This window comes from Trichosurus vulpecula, chromosome 6, assembly GCF_011100635.1.
Source record: "Trichosurus vulpecula isolate mTriVul1 chromosome 6, mTriVul1.pri, whole genome shotgun sequence".
In the NCBI taxonomy this organism is placed as follows: Eukaryota; Metazoa; Chordata; class Mammalia; order Diprotodontia; family Phalangeridae; genus Trichosurus; species Trichosurus vulpecula.
In genome coordinates, this window is record NC_050578.1 from 225078883 (window position 1) to 225100421 (window position 21539).

At 43.6% G+C, this 21539-nt stretch overlaps 1 protein-coding gene across 2 annotated transcripts in view; it reads right to left on the reverse strand.

Moving 5' to 3' along the window:
* Window positions 1-18680: 18680 nt before the first annotated feature.
* Window positions 18681-21539, reverse strand: part of LMO1 (LIM domain only 1) — a 66460-nt gene continuing 63601 nt past the window's right edge. For both annotated transcript variants that reach the window (XM_036764173.1, XM_036764174.1), the window contains one exon: window positions 18681-19183. In XM_036764173.1, the coding sequence (XP_036620068.1) occupies window positions 19078-19183 (106 nt within the window). In that variant the 3' untranslated portion in view covers window positions 18681-19077. The remainder of the gene's footprint in view (window positions 19184-21539) is intronic.

Consider the following 21539-nt stretch of genomic DNA (forward strand, 5'->3'; position numbering starts at 1 on the left):
AAGATAATAGTTTGAGAAGATAGAAGGGTCTAATGAAAGTTTTCTAAGTATTATAGAGACTTGGGCATGTGTTAAGGCAGTAGGAAAGGAATCAGCACACACACATACACAGAGAGAGAGGGAGAGGGAGAGAGAGAGGGAGAGGGGGAGGGAGGGAGGGAGGGGGAGAGAGAGAGAGAGAAATTGAGGTTGCAATGTGTTAGAGAATATGGAATAAGTATGGGATGAATGGCACATTCATTTCTTATGTCAGAGTCATTTCTTGGACTTGGCATAGAGAAGAACCACTTCTTGGTCAGATACCAGGAGAAAGGAGGAGAGAGTGGGGTGGTGTGATGTTCTCAAGGGGTCTTGAGATAAAGAATGGGGGAAAAGAGAGAGCTCATGGCAAATGACCTCAATTTCCTCAGTAAAGTAAGAGGAGAGATCCTCAGCTTAAAGGGGGTTTGGGAAGGTGTGGGAAGCTTGAGGACAGAAGAGGAAGTTTGGAACAGTTTCTGTAAGGAATGGGTTAGTAGAATCAGTTAGGGAGGAGTAATAGAATTGCCTTGTTACATTGAGAGCTCAGTTGATATTTGATAGCAAGTTTATAATGTACCCTGTCCACTCGTTTTGGTGACTTACTCCAGTTTCGTGCAGCAGCCTGGAGTAGGATTGGAGGAGAGGGTTGGTTGGAGGAATCCAGGGATGAGTAGGAGTAGAATAAGGGGGCAAGGGGTTTAAGAGTAGACTGGCTAAATATAAGGTTGAGATTGGGGAGTCAGGGAAGAGGTAATGGCCTGATAAGGTAGGGGGAGAGGAACACGTATTGAAGGTCATTATGGGGGTGAGGAATAGGTTCAGGAGGGGTAAGGTATAGGGAGAGATGGACCAAAATGTGGTTATGGTCCAATAGAGGAATGTCACAGTTTCTGATCATGGAAGTGGGTGATGGTGAGATTGAGGGTGTGGTCACCACTGTGTATATGCTGGATCAGAGATCTAGAACTGTTAGGGACCCCAGAAATCAGTCACTTCATTTTGCAGAGGTGGAAACTGAGGTCCAAGGGGGTTAAATAATTTGCCCAAAGACAAGGAGGTACCAAGCACCGGATGTAAAAAGTGGACCTAGTTCCTCTGACTTCAGAGCCACTGTTCTCTTCACCTTGCATACTGCCTCTTGGGATTCAAAGATATTGCGGGCCTGGGAGATTAGGGCATTTGAGGGAGTATCAATATGAAAAGTCCCTTTATAAGTCAGATGGGCCCTTCCAGTTTTGAAATTCTATGCTACATGTGTCCTAAGTGCTTTAGGGCACTCCATGTTCTGGAGTCTGGTTGCCTTTCTGTCTCTTCCTTTATCATTAATGTCCTGCAAATAGACAAGCCTCTTAGAATTCTAGACTATCAGAGTGGGACAAAGCAGAAGAGATTCAATGATCTAACTTCTTCATTTCATGGGAATGGGGGAAGGTGGGGCCCAGAGAAGGAAGAGATTTGCCAAAGATGCCACCATGAGTTAGGCACGGAGACAGGATTAGAACCCACATCTCTCGATTTCCAGCACAAAAACACTAGCCTACTAGCCAGTAGACCTGGGTTAAAGTCTTACATCAGCTACCAATTCTCAATGTGACCTTGAGTAAGTATATAACAAACAGATTGGACTAGATGGTCTTGAAAGTCTTGCAGTCCTAAAATTCTATGGCTGCAGATTTGGTTTTAGAAAACCTGGATTTGAGTCCTGTCTCTGCCATCCATTAACTATGAGACAATGTGAAAGTCGTTTCTCCTGATCCTCAGTTTCTTCATCTGTAAAATGAAATTGAACTTGATCTTCTATGAAGTTCTTCCAAATGCTAACATTCAGCGCTGTGCTGTTAGAGACCAGTATATCTCCTTTCTTCAGTTACTCATCTTTGCCTGCAGCATAAAAGATTCATGTTTCTGAACAATCCCACATTTATTTCTCCTTTTGGTAATGTAAAGAGCACTCCCCACCTACCCAAGACTTTTCCCTCTCAGTTGTTCCTGCTCTCTAGTTTCTAGCCATTCAGCGATGATTTTTGGCCAGCCCAGGTACAGTCCATGAGGCCACGATCGCTAGGATTCAACATCCAGATGCTGGAGGCCAGGAGGAGAAGGGCCAACACAGTCCCCTCCGTGCTCAAACATGAATTGTGCACTAATTAGCATTAATGAGGAGGAAGCAGCAGCACGATCTGCTCCCGCCTGCAGAGGGAAAATGGATTTTTAAAATCATTTTAAAGGGTTGCACCAGCTCCGAAATGGCCCTGCAGCAGCATGAGGGAGAGAGACTGAATAATTAGCTCTCTTGTCTCTAATGTAAGCAAGAGATGGGAGGAGGGGGTCACTTAGCGATGCCCAGGGAATTACTTCCAATATGTTCACAAACAGAAATGCAGGTGAGTGGGGAGGGGAGAGACAGAGAGACTGAGATGGAAAGAGACAGAGGCAGAGAGATAGAATCAAGGCAGACAATGACAAAGAGACTGAAATAGAAGCAAAGGAGGGATCCATTAGAGGGACCAGATCATTACTGTCAACATGGGTCACAAACATGGTCAACATGAGTTACAAGTGAGTGGAAAGGGGAGTGAGGGCAATGTCAATCATCAAGGACCAAGGAATCATAGTCTAACAGAAATATAAGAAGATGGGAGAGAGAGACAGACAGACAGACAGACAGACAGACAGAGACAGAGAGAAAGACAGAGAGACAGAGAAACAGAGTGAGAGCAAGAGACAGAGACAGACAGAGAGACAGAGAAAGAAAGAGAGAGACACACACAGAGAGACACAGAGAGAGACAGACACAGAGGAAAAAGAGAAAGAAGGATGGAGAGAGAGAGAGAGAGAGAGAGAGTCAAATAGAAAGACAGACAGACAGATACAGAGACACAGAGAGAGACAGAGAGACAAAGAGACAGATAGAGAGGGATGCAGAGAGAGACAGAGATAGAGAGAGAGAGAGAGAGAGAGAGAGAGAGTCAAATAGAAAGACAGACAGACAGATACAGAGACACAGAGAGAGACAGAGAGACAAAGAGACAGATAGAGAGGGATGCAGAGAGAGACAGAGATAGAGACAGAGACATAGAGAGACAGAGACTAAGAGAAGATAGAGAAGAGAGAGACACATAAAGAGACAATGAAGAATCACTAAATAAACCCAAGAAGTTACAATCACAAGCTGAAACATAAGTGTTTAGGTAGGGGAAGCAGAAAACAGAGAGACATACAGAAAGAAAGATAGAGACAAAAAGAGATCATGACCTAAAATACATAACTGAGGCTGAGTGGCTAATTAACTACTTCCCCTTTTCATCTTGCCCTCTCCCCAGATTTTTCTTTATGGAACTCCACTGGAAGGTAGAGTTAGAAGGGGCCCTAGGACTCTTGAGCCCTCAATGAGTTCCCCTCTATTCATGCTCCCCACATACATTTAACATCATAGATCTGAAGGAACTTTGGAGATCATTTAAATAGGGAATCCAATGCCTTCACCTTACAGAAGAAATTAGGGCCTAGAGAGAAAAGGGGAAGGGACTTGCCAAGGGAACAGAATATCTTAGTGGGAGTGATTCAATCCAGGTCTCTTGCCTCCAGGTTCGGGTCTCTGCTAGTTGTGCTTCACTGCCTTTCTTTCTTCCACTGACATTTCAGGAAAGGCTCAGAAGGTCTAGGCCTCCTCTCTGAGGCCAAGAAACCACTACCTGCTGACCTCTCTCCTAGACAAAATTTCTGGAATGGAAGCAGAAGACTAAGCCTCGGACAGTAATGAGTAGACACAGTGAGTATGGCAGCCAACCTGCCCCCTCACCCCTCACCTCCATCATGCTATAATCTTAGGCTGCACTGATAGAAGCATTATGTTCAGAATGGAAAAAAGAGATGGTCCCTGTGTCTTCTATCCTGCTCAGTTCAAATGTGAAGAAGGGCACTGATGAACTGGAACATGTTTACAGGAGGAAAACCAGGATGGGTAAGAGAGTGGACACCCTGTTGGACAAAGATTTGGGTAAAGGCATTGGGAATGAAAGGAAAATCTTGAGGGGACATGATGGCTGTCTAAGTATCTGAAGATACTTTTCTGAAGAGTTGTCTTGGGGAGGACATCATCATACTATAGCATAGGACTCTAAGGCTAGAGCTGGAAGGGGAAAGAGAGAGAGAGAGAGAGGGGGGGGGGTGGGGAGACAGAGAGAGACAGAGAGAGACAGAGACAGAAGGACAGAGACACAGACAGAGACATGGAGACAGAGATAGAGAGACAGAGACAGTGGGACAGACAGAGAGACAGAAAGACGGAGACAGACAGAGAGACAGAGAAAAGGAGAGAAGGATGCATAGAGAGAGACACAGAGACACACAGAGAGACAGAGATAGAGACTGTCTGTCTGTCTGTCTGTCTGTCTCTGTCTCTCTGTCTCTGTCTCTGTCTCTCCCCGCCCCACCTCTCTCTCTCCCCAACAGATGAGGAAATTGAAACCTTGAAAGGTTAAGTGATTTGCCCAAGGTCACACCGAAAGTAAGCTTCCCTGGCTCCAGAAGGCAGGTCCAGGGATTGAGGGAAGAAGCTGTAAAGGCCAGTGTAGTGGAAACAATGAACGGTTAAAGCTGTTCAAGAGCAGTTTGCTTTGGAAGGTAGTGAGTGGGTTCCTCCTCATATTCTTCATACAGGCTTCATCATGATAAATATTGGAGAGCAAATTTCTCTGCAAATAGAATTTGAGTTAGATGCCCTGGGAAGGTCCATTCAGCTCTAAGATTTTGTAATTTTATCGATTTGTTGGGGATGACAGTAAGGTAATCAATGTTAAGATAGTAAGCAGTAAGAAATCAGAAACTTTTGTAGATCTCCCAGCACTCCTGAATCACCCCTAGAAAACAGTGAGATATTAGTAAGAGTGCAGTAGGCAAATTCTGCCCTCCATCCCCAAATTTCGCACTCTGACCTAGCCACAGCCAGGCCTCTCAATCAATCAATGACTAAGTGATTTGTCAATCATCTATTCAGTGCTATGCACCACGTTAGGGTCTAGGGATACAAATATGAAGAACAAAAAAAATCCTTTTTCTCAAATGGCCTCATGGGCCAAAAGGGTAGCAAAGTCTTCAGAGCTTCCAGAAAAGGTATTTATTAGGGAAGTTTACTAATGAAATGGTCTCCTTTCCACTCCCAAGCATTCTTATCCCACCTGTCAACTTCTTCCCTTCCTGTCCAATTGTGGATCACTGAATCTGCTTCTCCACTTTCCAGGTTGATCCAAACCAGCAGAAATGGCCATCATGGGGGAATCCATCAATGAATCAGGCAGAACTGTTGCTGGTGAATTGTTGTGAGCCTAAAGTTAATGGTCACTGAGATGTTTCTGAGCACCTATTGGTACCTAGTCCAGGCTAAAGCATCAATAGGTTATTGAACAAATATTATCTACCCCACCCTGCATAGACCATAATTGTGGGATTAATTATCCCCTAATGTGTACCCGGGCTGGGTATAGAATGTTAATGTGAGATTAATGAATACCCACTATAAAATCAAATTCAATTCAATCCAATTTAGTTCCAGTTGATGGACCCCTATCTATCTATCCATTTCTTTAACCATTTGAAATAAGTTTGCCCAAATCTAGAAGGCATGTCAGAAGATCCCCAGATTTCCTCTCTTCTATCCAAGATTTTAAGATGGAATGGTCATTTCCCCCCAAGAATCCTATACTTTTCACTCTAGCCAATAGTTCCTCTTTACTAGTAAGAATTAGATCTCGAGGAACAGTTCCCTTTATTGGAGCCTCTACATTTTGAAGAATAAAAAAACCAAGTCAAGAAATTAATTCTTCTCCTTTGGACAGAAAAAGATATGCTGCATGTCTACATATTTTGAGGTTTGCCACTACTACTAACTGATGCCTATGTACTAGGCTTGTGATCTGTTTCCAGAACTTTTCATCCATTTCCTCTTTTTCTCTAGGTGTTTTGTAGTGAACTTGGAATTTAGTATTTCTTCTGTTGATGTTGATGTTAATTCAAATGCTTTCATATGGCCCCATCCCACTCTGGTTCCTGATTTTCCTCACAGGAGTATATATTCTTCATATATAGTGTACTTCCTCTTTCCTCACCTCTTCCATTTTACTTGTTCTGTTCTTTTTTAATTTGATGATGGCCAAGTTGGATTTATACCAGGAGTGAAGAATTGGTTCAATATCAGGAAAATTATAAACATAATAACAATAAAAACAAAAATCACAATCATATCAATAAATGCAGAAAAATCTTTTGACGAAACACAATGTCCATTTCTGTTGAACATTAAAAAGTATAGGAATAAATGTACTTTTCCTTAATATGATAAATCATATTTGTCTAAAACCAAGAGCTAGCATTATCTGTAATGTTTCTAATAAGATCAGGGATAAAGCAAGGAGGTCCATTTTCACCACTATTATTTGGCATAGTTCTGGAAATGTTAGATATAGCAATAAGATAAGAAGAAAAAAATCAGGAGAATGAGAATAGGCAGAGAGAAAACAAAATTATCACCTTTTGCAGATAATATCATAGGTAGAAAGTCATGGACAGGCAGGTCAGCCCAAAAGGAATGGGAAGTTCTTAAGAGAAACAGCTGCAATTAGAGGAAAAAGAGGTAAGTTGTCTAAAGATACTGGTTGATGCTTAAGAACGTCTTGACCAACCTAGACCTTAAAAAGACATGTACAGAAGGTACAAGCCAGGGCAGGTGATGAAAGATGAATATAGAAGCATGTCACAATATTGAAAGAATAATAGGAGTATTAATGTTCAGAATGAGAAGAGACTAGCCAAGGAAAACTAATAATGATAATATCAATATCCCAAAGGATCCATAGTCAGAGGAACTGGATTTGAATCCTGGCTGTGCAACACAACAATTGATGGACCCCTACCCATCCATCCACTTCTTTAACCATTTGAAATAAGCTTGCCCAAATCTAGAAGGCATATCAGAAGATCCCCAGCTTTCCTCTCTTCTCTCACAGATTTTAAGATGGAATGGTCATTTTCTCCCAACAGTCCTATACTTTCCACTCTAACCAATAATTCCTCTTCATTGCTGAGAATTATATCCAGAACAAGAGTTCCCTTTATTAGAGCCTCTACATTTTGAAGAATAAAAAATCAAGCAAAACACTTGATATCTCTGTAACTTCTCTCTCTAATATTTAATTAGATTCGGTGACCTTGAATGTTCCTTGCATCTTTAAAGCTATAATCCTGTGATGTTATTTCATTAGTGTAGAAAACTCCTTCTACCAATGGAGATCAACAAAGTTGCTTGAGACACATAGTGGTTAAATGACTTAGAGCTGGAAAAGATTATTGGGCACTCCTCTCTCCCCATTTTATAGGTCAGTAAACTGCAACCCAGAGAGCGTTACCAGGATCACACAGTTAGCATGCATTAGAGAAAAGATTTGAATCTAGGACTTCCTGACTCTAGGCTTGGTTCATTACCCACTAAGCCATGCAGTCTTTGGACAAACACATAGGTTTTTTTTTTAAAACCTGTATTGGAAAAATAGGAAGATTAAAGAAGGACTCAAGTTAAGTCCTCTGAGTTGATAGGTTGATGATACTAGGTGATGGAAAGATGAGATGCCAAATTCTCCTTTTGCTTTCATTCACTCTTCCAAGGTGTCCTTTGTAAATTCCCTGGGTTCTAAAGGGAAGCATAAGAATTGGTCTGGCCAGGGATATGAAGCAGTAGGTCTTTATCTGGAATATTTTAACTTGCATAAGAGAAGGCTGTGTGCCTTAAGTGAGACATCCAAGGATGGGAACAAACAAAGCATGCTAGAATAGCACCTACGCCTCAAATACAGCAGCGTCCAACACCTCCCAAGCAGGACAGGGAAGAATTATGTTGCTAGATACTCAGGCACAATGGTCTGCAGGCTATGGGTGAAGGAAGAATTATTTGATGTTCCTGTGCAAGGACTCCTTATCTTGCATTTGATGTGTTGTTATACCCACTTCATGTTTCATCTCTCTGATTTGTTGGGTAAGACTCCTGGATCCATGCATTGGGGCAGCTTGGATGTTGGACTGTGGCAGGGCCTTGGGAGGATTGTCTTGTTTAATTGTCTAGAAGCTGGAAGTTTCTAGACAGAGGATTGCAGAAATGGGATGGGGTGCCAGGTAAGAGAAAGGGGGCGTGTCTCGAGCAGACACAGGCTGGACCCAGAAAACCAGAAGAGCTTCCTTGATTACTATAAAAGGAGAACATTCTTTGGATCAGAAAGGAGAGGTTTTAAAATGGTTTAATAGGGTGTGGATATTGAAGATAAGCAGAGATATAGTAAGAGAGAACCTAGAGGTCTTTGTTGATTTCAAGGCCTTTGACCCAGACAAACTACAACCCAAGGTACTGAAAGAACTGGAAGACATAATTGCAGTTATCATCAGTGATTTCTGAAAGGTCATAGAGAAGGGAGGTGCTGCCACAGGACCGAAGGAAGGCAAATGTTGCTTGCATTTCCAAAATAAGGAAGAGAATGGTATCTTCAAGCTAAATATCGCTGACCTTAACTTGGATTCATAGCAAAATTCTAGTATGTGTGGTTAAAGAAGTGGCTAATGGGTGTCAAGAAAAGGGGAGCAGTCAGATCACAGAGAACCAGCATGACTTAATCAAGAATAGGTCATGTCAGTCTAAACTCATTTCCTTTTTGGCCGAGTGATTAGTTGACTGGCTTAACTAGATTGAAAAAAATTCATGGAGCCTCTTCCAGACTTGCCACCATCACTTAGCAACTTCCCCTCCTTTGAATTTAACTTCATTAAAATGTTCTACCTAGTTCAAACTGGTGGCTATTGTATACCAGCCCCCCAGCTTCCTCCTTTCTCAAAGAGTTTGGCAGCTGACCCACCGGTTCCCTCTCCTCCCTAACTCCTGTCCTTACACTGGGGGACTTCAAGATCCATATTGTTGCTCCCTAACCTCCCGATTCCTCAGTCTCTTTCAATCCCATGACCTTCTATTTTATTCCACCTCAGCTACACATAGACTAGTCACACACTGGATATCACCATTACCTATTTATTCCACTTTCATGTGACCATAACCTCTTTTCAGTTCATTTCTTCCTATGTCTCACCCATCATTCTTCTTTATTCATCTCCAGCTCTCCTTCTCATAAGATTTTCTTGGGCCATTCCCCGGCTCTGATTTTCCTTTCCTTCTTCTCCAACCTTGTTCCTTCAACCAATTCAACTGTTCATTGTCATCTGTTCTTGAATCACTGGCCCTCTTGACCTATTGGTGCTAATCCCTTGTCAAACCTTAGCCTTATATTACTCCCACTACCCTTTGCTCCTACCTTTCTATGCTGCTGACCAAAGCTGGAGGATGTCACACAACCACACTGACTGGGTACATTATAAATTCATGTAATCCGACTTCAATTGGGCTCTCACTGCTGCAAGGCAATCTTTTTCTTCCTTACTAATTAGTTCCCTGTCCAACTTCCTACATTAACTTTTCCAAACCTTCTCGCCTCCCCTTCTCATTCTCCCAGTTCTCTTCCTACCTGTCTCCTTCTTAGCCTCCTTTGCTATTTCATCATCCATATTAAGTCTTCTAACTGTGTATTTTCCCCAAGGACTCTGTAAGACTGCCTATTATTTTTCTCTACATTTTCTCTCTCAGTGACCTCTTCAGATCGCACGAGTTTAATTTTCATCTCTATGCAGATGACTCACAGATTGCGTATATCCAGCCCCAGTCTCTCTTCTGAATATCAGTCTCAAGTCCCTGTCCAACTGCCCACTGGGCATTTCAAAGTAGATATCTCAAAGACAATCCTGAAATGCAATATGTCCAAAACAGAACTCATTATCTTTTCCCACAAACTCACACCTCTCCCAAGCTTCCCTGTTTCTGTCAAATACAGTACCATTCTTCCAGTTTCCCAGACTTGTAACCTTGATGTTATCCTCTGTGATTCACTTTCACTCATCCTGCCTGTATAATCACTTTCCAAATCGGCTTCCTCCACACTGTCTCTTGCATCTGACCTCTTCTCTCTATTCATGCAGTCACTACTTTAGGTCAAGCTCTCATCTCCTCAAACCTAGGTTATTGGAATAGCCTCCTAACTGGTCTTCTGCCTCAATTTTCTCCTCACTGCAGTCCATTCTCCATACTGCTGCCAAAGTGATTTCCTTTAAAAGCAGATCTGATCATGTTACTCACCTACTTAACAAACTCGAATGGCCATTATCTCCAGGATGATAACAATCAATAATAATAGCTGGCATTTCCATAGTGCCTTGTGGTGTGCAAAGCACTTTACAAATATGATCTCATTTAATCTTCACAACAACTGGGAGGTAGGTGTCATTATTATCCCCATTTTACAGATGAAGAAACTGAGGCAGAAAGTGGCTAAGTGACTCTTCCAGAGCCACACATTTAGACAGCATCTGAGGCAGGATTTGAACTCAGGTCTTCCTGACTTCAGGTTCGGTGCTCTCTCCACTATGCCCTCTAGCTGCATAAAATATAAACTTCTCTGTTGAGATTTTGAAGCCCTTTATAACTAGCTCTCAACCTATCTTTCCAGCCTCACTGAAAATTACTTTCCTCTCCTGTGCTCTGTGATCCATCCAAACTGGCTTCTCTGTTCTCACATAACCCTCCATCTCCAGTCTCAGGGTCTTTCCATTGACTGTTCTCTGTGCCTGGAATGCATTCCCTCATCTTCACCTTACAGATTCTCTCTTTCCTCAAGACACAGCTCATGTATCTCCTTCTATATGAAGCCATTCCTAATTCTCCCTCAGCTTTTAGTGCCCTCTCTCCCAAAATACCTTGTTTTTTAAAAGCTGTTCTGTATTGATTGTGCATATACATACGTGTGTGTGTATGATTTGTGGTGCTTCCCCAGCATGGGGCATGTTGTGAATATATAGAATAGCTCTATATGTAAGCATGCATACACATATATATGCGTATGTAGATGTATTTATTGTCTTTATATTTATTCTGCATATATAGTATGTATTATGTATAACTTTGTATGCATATGTGTATCTATTCTATCTATATTTGTGTATCTATTTATCTATATGCACACACACACATTGTCTCCACTGCTAAAAAGTAAGCTACCTACCAGCTGGGACTGTTTCATTCAATTTATCTGTCTCTTTACCACCTAGCACAGTGCCCGATTCAGAGTAGGTGCTTAATAAGTACTTGTCGATTAATGGATGATATGAAGAGCTGTGGGTTGGACAACGATAAATCAGGTGGATTTAGACTTTTTGAATAGCCACGTCCAATGACTTGATGGCAGCTTTGAAGGTTGTCTCTAGTACAGTGCCCTGAGGATCTGCGCTTGTGTTTTTTTTTTGTCAATGACTTGGACAATAGGTGACATACTTTAGTTAACGCCCTGAATGATGTAGTGAGTGCCCAACCTGTGATGGGCTAATACATTGGGTTGAATTTAGTGAAATGAAATGCAATAGAGATAAATGTAAAGTACCACACTTGGACATGATATTGCCCCTTCTGGAGGATGATTTCCATGAAGGCCAGGGAGGTGTTCTATTTATCTTTAGTGTTCCCTCATAACTGGCCATGGGGTAGGTATATAGAGTTGCTAATTAAAAGAGAGTTTATGAATGAGCAAAGGCAGTGCTATGTGGAGATCAGGCCTTCTATCAGAAAGCTGACTCACTCCATCACCACCAACAAGATACCCCTATCTTCCCCCTGTAGTATTGCAGGGTGGGTGTGGGGTCTCCAGGCAAATGAGGTTCTTCCTTAGGGCCTTCAGGGCTCTTGTCAGAGTGCATAAACCAGAGCCCAGTGGGCAGAGGTGAGACTAAGAAGGCCTACCAAGAGGTAGAGGGGAAGATGGAAGACTTCACCCAGCTCCTGGCCAGGGCTGGGATGCTTGGTGGCTGTGGCTTTCCTCCTCCCTTTCTTAGGGCCCTGCTCTGCTTTTTCAGGGTTTCTGAATCTGGGAGCCTGACTCTTAGTCTCTCTCGTTGTGAGGGAATTAATTGTTGTGCATCCTAGAGTGGTGAGACAAGTTAATTACATAATTACTGCAAAATGACATGTTATTTCATGGACTACAATATGGTAACTCTGTTGGAAACAATCGTAATTGCCCAGAAATGGCATATTCTGGGGCCCTGCTATCTCTTGATAACCATGTAATTAACGTGGGTGATGACTTTATCTGCCACAAGCCCCCAAGTTTGGGAAGGGGGAAAAGAGAAGAAAGGGGATCCTAAAGACTCAAAAAGACTGTTCTTGGGGCCAATAGAGGTCTTGGTACAGGCATACACTACAGTGTACTGGGAAAAAAGGTTTGCTTTTAAGGGCAATATTCAGCACATGGTAGTGAAAAGACCATTGGATTTGGAGGTAGGAAAACTTGGATTCAAATATCCCTCCTGACATTGACCCTGGATGAGCCTCTATAAACCCTTCTTCATCTCTCTAAACCTCAATTTATTTTTCCATAAAATGGGGAGAATAATATGTGCAGTATGACCTGTGGTTTTCAGAGTATAACCTGGGTATAAGCCCTGCCCTTGACATATACTGGTTGGATGGCTATGGGCAAGTCACTTAACATCTTAGTCCCCTCAGGCAACTCTTTAAAAGTATAATTTGTTGAATAGTTGCTGTTCTGCATTGGTAGAAGTAATTTCCTCACCAGAAAATGCTTACCCAATCTAGAAAAAAAAATCAGTACACCCTCATAGGGCTATTGAGGGGAATGAAATGAGTTAATGTATGCAAAGTGTTTTGCAAACCAGATGACAACAAATCCCCTTGCATAAAATATTTGATATTTTCCCTACATGTTTGGCATTGTAAGAGCCTTCACCATTATTTTCCTCCAGAGCCTTGTGGCATGGTGATCACTCTGTGTTCTCAAAGGCTAGCTGTTCCAACCCAGATGGAAAGGCTTTGATGACCATCCACTGTGGGGATGGCTATGGAGCTGTCATCCACTGACTGGCTAGGCTAAGCCAGGAGAAGCTCATCACCAGGCAGCTGGGGTCCGCAGATGATGGTTTGGGTTGTTTGTTCTTTTGGAGGGAAGGATAGGAGCAATTCCTTAGGAAACCATCTCCTCAGGCTTGGATGGGTTGGTGTCCCATCTCCTCAACCATCTCCTCATTCTTGGATGAATTGGCATCCCATCTCCTCAACCATCTCCTCATGCTTGGATGAGTTGGCATCCCATCTACTAAAACATGCATGGATGTGTCTCTGTGAAGAGTACCCCCACAGAGGAAGCCCTGAATTCCCAAAGGATTGAAAGATATTCAATATTTTACTAGGATCTCAGAGGCTGGCTACCTCAATTTCCTCTTTCTGTAAATGAGGGAACTGGGGCCCATGGACGTTAAGAAGTTGCCCAAGATCACTAAGTAGTATTATGTGTGTCACTTCCCAGCTAGACTGGGAGCTCCTTGAGAGCAGGCACTCACTTAACCCATACATAGACAGATAGATGTGCTCTTATTACCTTTAGCATGAGTGGGTCACATATGATGCTTTCTAAGGCCCTTTCTAGCTCTGACATTCTGCGATTCAGTAATCTATATAGATATATATATATAGATATAGATATGTGCACAGCAACACAAAAACATAATAAAATAGTAATATTCGACTATTAATATAATCACATGTCTCTTTAAGGTTTGCAAAGCACTTTGACCCTTCCAACACCTCTGTGAGGGAGCTACTATTATCGCTTCCCTCTAGCAGAGAGGGAAACTGAGGATCCTAGAGGAGTAGTGACTTTCTTAGGGTCACACGGCTAGTATGGAGTCTGAAATGAGATTGGGGTCCAAGTCTTCCTGACTCCAACAGTAGCAGTCATAGGTCTACAGTATTATTATCCATATTCTATAGCTGATTAGATAGATATGCAGAGGTTTAGTGAATTGCTCAGTTACTCAGTCAGGGTTAGACTCATAATCTGAGCACAGGTCTCTTCTACTCCAAGTCTAGTGTTCTTAATGCATACTAATCCCCAACACTGACCCAGATCCATAGACAGAGATCATAGGAACCTCCCTCCTCCTTCCACCTGGGTTTTCCCAGCCCAGCCTCAAAATGGAGGAACATATTCCCCTTTATAGAGTAAGGGAGTCTGTGTGAATGTGAGCCCAGCCTGTCTGTTCTGGCCAGACATCTCCAATCCAGCTCCCTTCCCTTAGGCACTGGGGCCCCCTCTGGGGCTATGCCTGACAGATTAAGAGAGGACAAAAACAACAGTTACGGGGGACCATATCTTTTTCAGTCCCTGGGATAGTGTCTAGAGAAGCCATGATGATTGTCCTGCACCTTCCCTGTCCTTCCTGCTCCCCAGAAACCTTTCCCAAGCCCTCAGAGAACTAGTGAAAAGAGATGTCTGTATGGGAGTTGTGGCTGAGGGGACCTTGCACATCCTGAAGGAGCCCTTAGGCCAGACCATGTCTTCCTTCTTTCTTTATACACTTGCTTGTCTTGTCTGAATTCTGGCCTTCCTATTGGATTGGAGATGGGGGGTCTGGGGAGTATGCCTGAGAGGGATAAGTCACTGAAGGAGGTACCCAAAGCAAGACTGGAAACGGCCTGAATGTGAGCCTTGAAAAGTGAGGCCATTTGCTGGCTGGCCAGGGGAGAAGTGGGAGTATCTAGAGGCAGCCAGCTTGGCTCCTGTGAGGACCTTAGGTCTCTTTCTCACCTGAGGGGGTGAGCCCCTGGAGGGCTAAGGCAGGCTGCTAAGGCATCCTCTTCCCTCCTGGTGTAATCCCTGTCCCAAAGCCCATTGGTATGAGACCCTCTGCTAATTGGTGGAGATGAATGTCCTTCCCTGCACGAGGGACAGGGTGGAGCTGGTGAGAGTGGGAGTGCTCAGCCTTCTGTCCTCTTTGGGACTCTCCAAGAATCCTGTTACTTCAGGTGCTTCTGGCTTCCAGCTTCAAGAGAGGGATGGTGGAAGAAGCCAACCCTGCTTCAGGTTGCTGAAGACTCTGGGAAGGCATGAGAGGAGCCAACACCTCCCTCTCCCCATCTTGCTACTCCAGAACGTTTGGGGAGTTTCTCTTGGATGTAGGACCCTCTTTTGTGGTTGAACTGAAATCTCACTCACCCTGAGGGAGATCCTTTACTCTGGATTGTCTCCTGTCTATACCTCCTCTGATTTCAGTTTTGCTACGATTTGGATAAATAGATTTCTTTGCTATTCACTATTTGTGTTCATTGTGAAACTGGCATTTGGTGGGAAAGAGATCAAGCCTTGGATATAGAGTTTGGGGTTTTCCTCTCCCCAATAATAAGAAACAGCAATCCTAAATCAGATTAAACCTGGCCATATCCCCTAGACTAACAATATTTAAGGGAGTAGATATATATTTATATATCATATATATTTTTATATGTATTAGAAATCTGTATCTATGTCATTCTAGCCTCTCTGAGCAGGACAGGTGGTGGCCTCCAGCCCCAACTTCTTACTTCTTCCCTTGGCTCATAGGAAAGTCTTCCATGGAGAAAGATGGGCAAGAGAAGAAGGAAGTTAGGAATAACTATTTTAGCCACACAAGGACAGTACTCACCACACAAGGGGCCATGCCACACTCACTCGGGGCACCCTCTACACTGGAATGAGTGACAATAGTGAAACTCAACAGAAACTTTATTTAGGGGCAGCTTTTGTCCCATAGTTCAAATGATAGGCCTCATTCCCTGGGCCTTCCCAAGTCCCTCTCTTGCTGGCTCATTGCCTCCTTCTGTGGATAAGCTTCCTCCCAGCTCTTCCACTTTGCTGGCTTCCATCATCATGAGCTGGACACCTCCTCCCTAGCTCTGTGAGTCTGTATAATATGTGTGAGGCTGTCTGTACTGAAGACTTGGAGTAGACCTGACCCATGGAAGGAAGCCCCCCCAGCCCCTACATAGAAGGAAGGTTCCCCACCTGCAGTATCCCTTGCTCCTCCCCCAGGAAAGGTGGGTGTTTTAAGGGAGTCAACTTGTGCAAATACATGTGTGACTTTATTTTATTTTATTTTAAAGAATATTTTACTTTCCCCCAAATATTGACTTTATTTTAAAAATTAAATTTTCTTTAATGAACAAAAATCTACTTTCTTTCCCTTCCTCTTCTCCCCTCTGTTGGGGAAAAATAAGAAAAACAAAACTTTTATAACAAATATGTATTATTTGTAATAAAAATATTATAACAAATATAATGACCTTAACTTTATATATTTATCTAAGTGCACTAAAGTGAGGCTTGGACTAAATAATCAATGACAGGCCCCTCTAGTTAGAAATCCTATGGTTTGTGAGTGTTTGTGTGTCTGTGTGCGTACTTTTGTATCTGGGTAGTTTTGTCTGCCTGGGCAGCTGTGTTCCTGTGTTGTCCTCTCTGTGTTAACATCTCCATGTGTCTGTATGCAGGCCCTACTCTTGTCCTTCTGAGCTAAGGGCCCTTTGCAAGGGCCCTCCAGGGTCTGGAGTAAGGGGAGTAAGGAGGGGACAGGGGGTTCCCCCACCAAAGTTCAGCTGGGCTGGAGCTTTGGAGAGGGAGCTGGAGTAGGTAGAAGCATCCTTGATGGTTTTCACTACTACCTAGGGTACCTGTCTAGCCACTAATATCACCCCAGAAGCATCCACACTTTCTACTTTACAAATCACCTTCCCATCCATTACCCCATTAGTTTCTCTCTCTGAAGGAGGCAGGGGAGAAGTTTTTTGCCTCCATTTCACAGATGAAACCACTGAGGCTCAGAGAGGGGGAAGAATTTGCCCAAGATTGTCTGGGTTAATAGCAGAGTCCAAGGCCCCTGCTTCTCAAAGCAGGCTTAGCCCCCTACACCAGGCTGCCTTTTCAAATACGATGTCCATATTTTCTTCTCACCTTATTCCCTTCACAGGATAGGTGGGACAGAATTAGATGTGCAGGGGGAGCTCAGGAAGGCCTCATGCGAAGGCCTTAGAGTCTCAGAAAGGAATGGCAGATTCTCAGTGATCTCCTTGAGGGCCTGGGCCTAAGGACTAGGCTGATATCGGGGGCTCAGCACTTGCTACCAAGCCTCCTAGATCCTCAGACCTTGGGATAACCCTGAGGATGCATACCTGGCACATAAGCCTTTGACAAGTCACACTCACCTCCTGGTGTGGTGTGCCTTGAGAGCCAAGTGACTTGAGTGCCTGTCCAGTCTCTGCCACTGAGAGGTCACTGTGTGACCCTTGGCCAACTACTCCCAATCTCTAGGCCTCAGAGTTGATCCCCCTAGGTAACCCCAACCCCATCCCCTAAGTTCAAGGTTGCTAACTCAGAGCTGCCGTCTTCTTCTATCTTGTCTCACTCTACAGCCAAGCATGGAAGATTGAGATGTTTCTGTGAGCCTTGGAAGGAAAAAAGAAAAGATGTGGGCTACCTCAAAAGGTAATGAGCTCCCCATCACTGGAGATCTCCAAATGGAGGCCAGACGAGCACCTGTTGGGAATGCCTTAATGGAGACTCATTCAGGAAGAGATTCTGGTAGTTGCTCTCTGAGGGGCCTCCCATTTCTGAGAGCATGAGTAATGAAGATTTAGACTCTTTAACATTACCACAGCGGCTTCTCCTAACTCAAATTGATCAAGTATTTCGATCTTTACAAATTGTCTTACAGGGCCGGTGCATATCAGGGGCTATCTTTGTGTTTATTTGTGTGTCTATTTTTATGTTATTCTTTTTTAGGGGCTGGGAAGAGGAGAGTGAGGAGAATCCTGGCCTAGTCCCAATTTTGCGGCTACCTTCCTCCGACTCTTTGCCTTTGAATTCACTACCCACCCCTCAAACTCAACCATAATGCCACCTCCTGCGGGAAGCCTGCCCTGGTTTTTTCCCCAGTTGACTGCGATCTTTTCCTGCAGATCTTACAGAACACTGTGTTCTGGGCCTCTGTAATGGGCTAATACTGTCTACCACAGATTTATCAGTGTATATATACCATCTTCCTACTAGACTGAGCCCTGTGACAGCATGGGATGAGGCCACAGGTAAACCGTATGTCTTTCTTAGTGCCAAGACCAGGACTCTGAACACAGTGGGTACGTTAAATGTTGGTTGAGTTAAATTGGATTGAATTCACCACGAGAACTTGGATCAGTTTTGGATCAGAGGCAGCCAGGGGGCATGGTGGACAGAGCACTGGATTTGGCGTCTGAAAGACCTGAGTTCAAATCCTACCTTAGACACTTCCTAGCTGTGTGACCCCGGTCACTTCACCTCAGTCGGCCTCAGTGACACCATCTATAAAATGGAGGTAATGATAGAATCTTCCTCCCAGGGTTGTTGTGAGGATCCAGTGAGTTGATATCTGTAAAATGCTGTACGAACGCTGGCTATTCTTAGTCTCTTTAGCTTTCTAAGCTTCAGTTTCTCCATCGATAAAATGGGAGCAGGGCTCAGGCTAGGCGAACTAGGCCCTTTCCAGCTCTGACCTTCTAGGAGATTGGCTCAGATGGGAAACATTACAGGAATGTGTCTTGTAAACTCTAGAGCACTGTGTAAGTATGAGTCACTGGTATTATTATTAAGTATTTAATAGAGCACTCTTGGGTAGAGCTGGTCTTCATCTCCACCCCCAAATAAACCACAGGGAGGCTCCCCAGGAAACATTCATACTTTTTTAATTCACACCAGTAATAAAATTGCATTACATTTCTCATAAAATAAATGTTCCAGTTTATATACAGAAGACAGGCTGTACAGGCCCTGCCTGGCCCCCAGAGACTCACACACAGACTAAGTAGGTGAGGCGGGGAAAGGCAAGGCAGTGCTCAGGAACACGGGCACAACCGCACATCTACACCTGTAACTGCTTGGTGCCGGGCAGGGACGGCATGGGACCACGGAGGAGGGGGCGTCCCTCTGTGGATGGAGAATTTTAAAAAGATCATGGGCAGGCCAAGCCAGGCCAATGGCCACCCCCCTCGCTGCAGCCAGAGCGGGCTGGTGAGCTGCCCGTCGGGGTGCGGCCCAGGGCCCCCAGACAGGTGAAGGGATGGGGTTACTGAACCTGGGATTCAAAACTTCCATTCAGCTGCCCCTCCTCATAGTCCATCTGACACAAGATCATGTTGTTTTTCAGGAAAAATTTGTCTCCCACGCAAAATCTGGAAGAGCCGAGAGAGATAGAGATAGAGAGAGAGAGAAAGAGAAAAAAACAAGAGAGAGTGTGAGATGAAGAAAGAAATCTGGGAATGGCTCAGTACTGGGCTGGGAGTCAGCGACTCTGGGGTTCCAGTCCCAACTGCCCCAACTCCTTGTGTGATCTTGGGGAAGTCACCTTCCCTCTTTGGGCTTCAGTCTAGCCATATGCAGAAGGGGTGTATGTGTGTGTGTTTAAGCTAGACCAGATGGTTCAATAGCCAGGACCCCTTATATGTTACATTTCCAACAGGATTTACGAATAATGATTTCAGAATCCTGTGACTACCATCTGCCCAAATGGGGCTAGCCCAGGGAGTGAAGGGAAGGACTGGAACATGGGAAGTGGCAGGATTGGGAGAATCCTAGAATGCTCTGGGATGCTTTCTATGATTTACAAGACCTAAAGCTTAGGGCCAGGTCTCTTATACTCTCCGACTCACAGGATGACCAAATCTCAGAGTCAGAAAGACTGTCTAGTCCAACGATGTCCTTGAAAAGTGGTTGTTCAGATATTGCTTAGAGCTCTCTCATGGGGAACTTACAGCCTTCTAAGGCAGTCCACTTGCCTTTCGAATAGCTCTAATGTTAGGGTGTTTTTCCTTATGTCAGGCTTAAATCTGTCTTTCTCTGACTTCTACCCATTGCTCTTCAGTCATCCCTCTGAGGCCAAGGTGAATAATCCCTCTTCTACATATACTTGAAGACAGAGAGCATCAATTTCCCCGTTCCTCTCTTGCAAATCTTCTCTTCTTCGAGATAAATATTCCCAGTTCTTTCAACCAATATTTATAAGGAATGATCTATAATCCCTTTTTCATACCTGCCACCTTTCTCCGAATGCTCTCTAGCTTCTTAATGTTTTTCCCAAAATGTGGGTACCCGGAACTGAACACCATATGATCTAATAAGCCTGAGGATGATTATCACCTCCCTCGGCTTATAAACTTTCTGCCTCAATACAACCTAAAATCCTATTAGCTTTTCTGACCGCCATACATGAGATGATATTGACTCAAATTGAGTCCACTGAAAACCCCAGATCTTTTTCAGAGGAAGTGCTATAGAATCATACCTCTGCCATCTTGTACTTGTGAAAATTTTGAATCTGAGTGTAATACATTACATTCATCTCTATTTGATTTCATATTACTATATTTTATGCAATGTTCTGATCTTTTGAAATAATCTAAGATCCTGGCTGGTGTCTCTGGGGTATTCCACTCAAGTCTTACTTCCAAGGTGACATCGAGTGACCGAAAGACCATTCATTGGGGCCAACCATTCAACTGATTCTGGATCCATGAAACTGCACCTTTGTCTAGCGTCCATTGCTTTGGATTGCCCTCAAGAGTAATGTGAAAGACTGCCACTGCCACGTGCTTTTCTAAAATCTGGATGAGCAGTATCTAGTATCTAAGTACTCCCTTGATATACTAGAAAGTCAAAAGAGGAATGAGGTTGGTCTGGAATGACCTTCTCCTGATGGAGCCATATTGGTTTCTTTGTGATCATTGTTTCATTTTCCAGATAGTCACAAAGTATCCCTTTAATATCTCTCAGCTTTTTGCCTAGAATTGAGTTAAGCTCCCTGCAGCCCATTCTTGGCAGATGCCTGTCCATTCCCTATTTTGAAAATCAGGAGATGTGCTCTCCTCCAGTCCCACAGCACCTCTCTCATCCTCCATAATCTTTAAAAGGCTGTGGACTCAGCAGTCTCATTGGCCAATTCTCTTGGTGCTATGGAATATAGTTTCACTGTGACCTGAACTATTAAAGGCATCCAGGTGCTCTCTTATTAAGAATTTATTTCCAAGCCAAGAATAATGGTTTTACAAATTCCTTCAAGGACATATCTGAAATTTCATCCCTCTTTGCTCTAATCCTCTAGAAGCTTGGGTTCAAATCCAGCTCTGCCACTAATTTAGTCTGTGACATTGGGTAACTCATTTTCCCTCTCTGGGGGTCATTTTTCTCCTGTCCAGTGAGAGGAATATCCCTTGCCTTGCTTAGCTTTGGGGGCTGTTGTGAAAATCAAATAAGAGACTATGGCAAAGTGCTTTGTAAACTATTTTTTAAAAAAGCACAATTTAGATTAAAGGGATTAACATGAATATCGATAATGTTGTCTATCCTGAGCCACACTTTAGCCAACAATTCACATCTTTGTCTTTCAGACCCAGGAATGTCCCCACCTGGAGAGAGTTTCCTTGACTAGCACAGTGAGGTCTTCATAGAATCACAGAATCTCAGGAACGGCCTTCAGAGGTCTCCCGTAAGAGCCCTAGTCAGACAGTATTCCCTTCTACAATGCCCCCAACA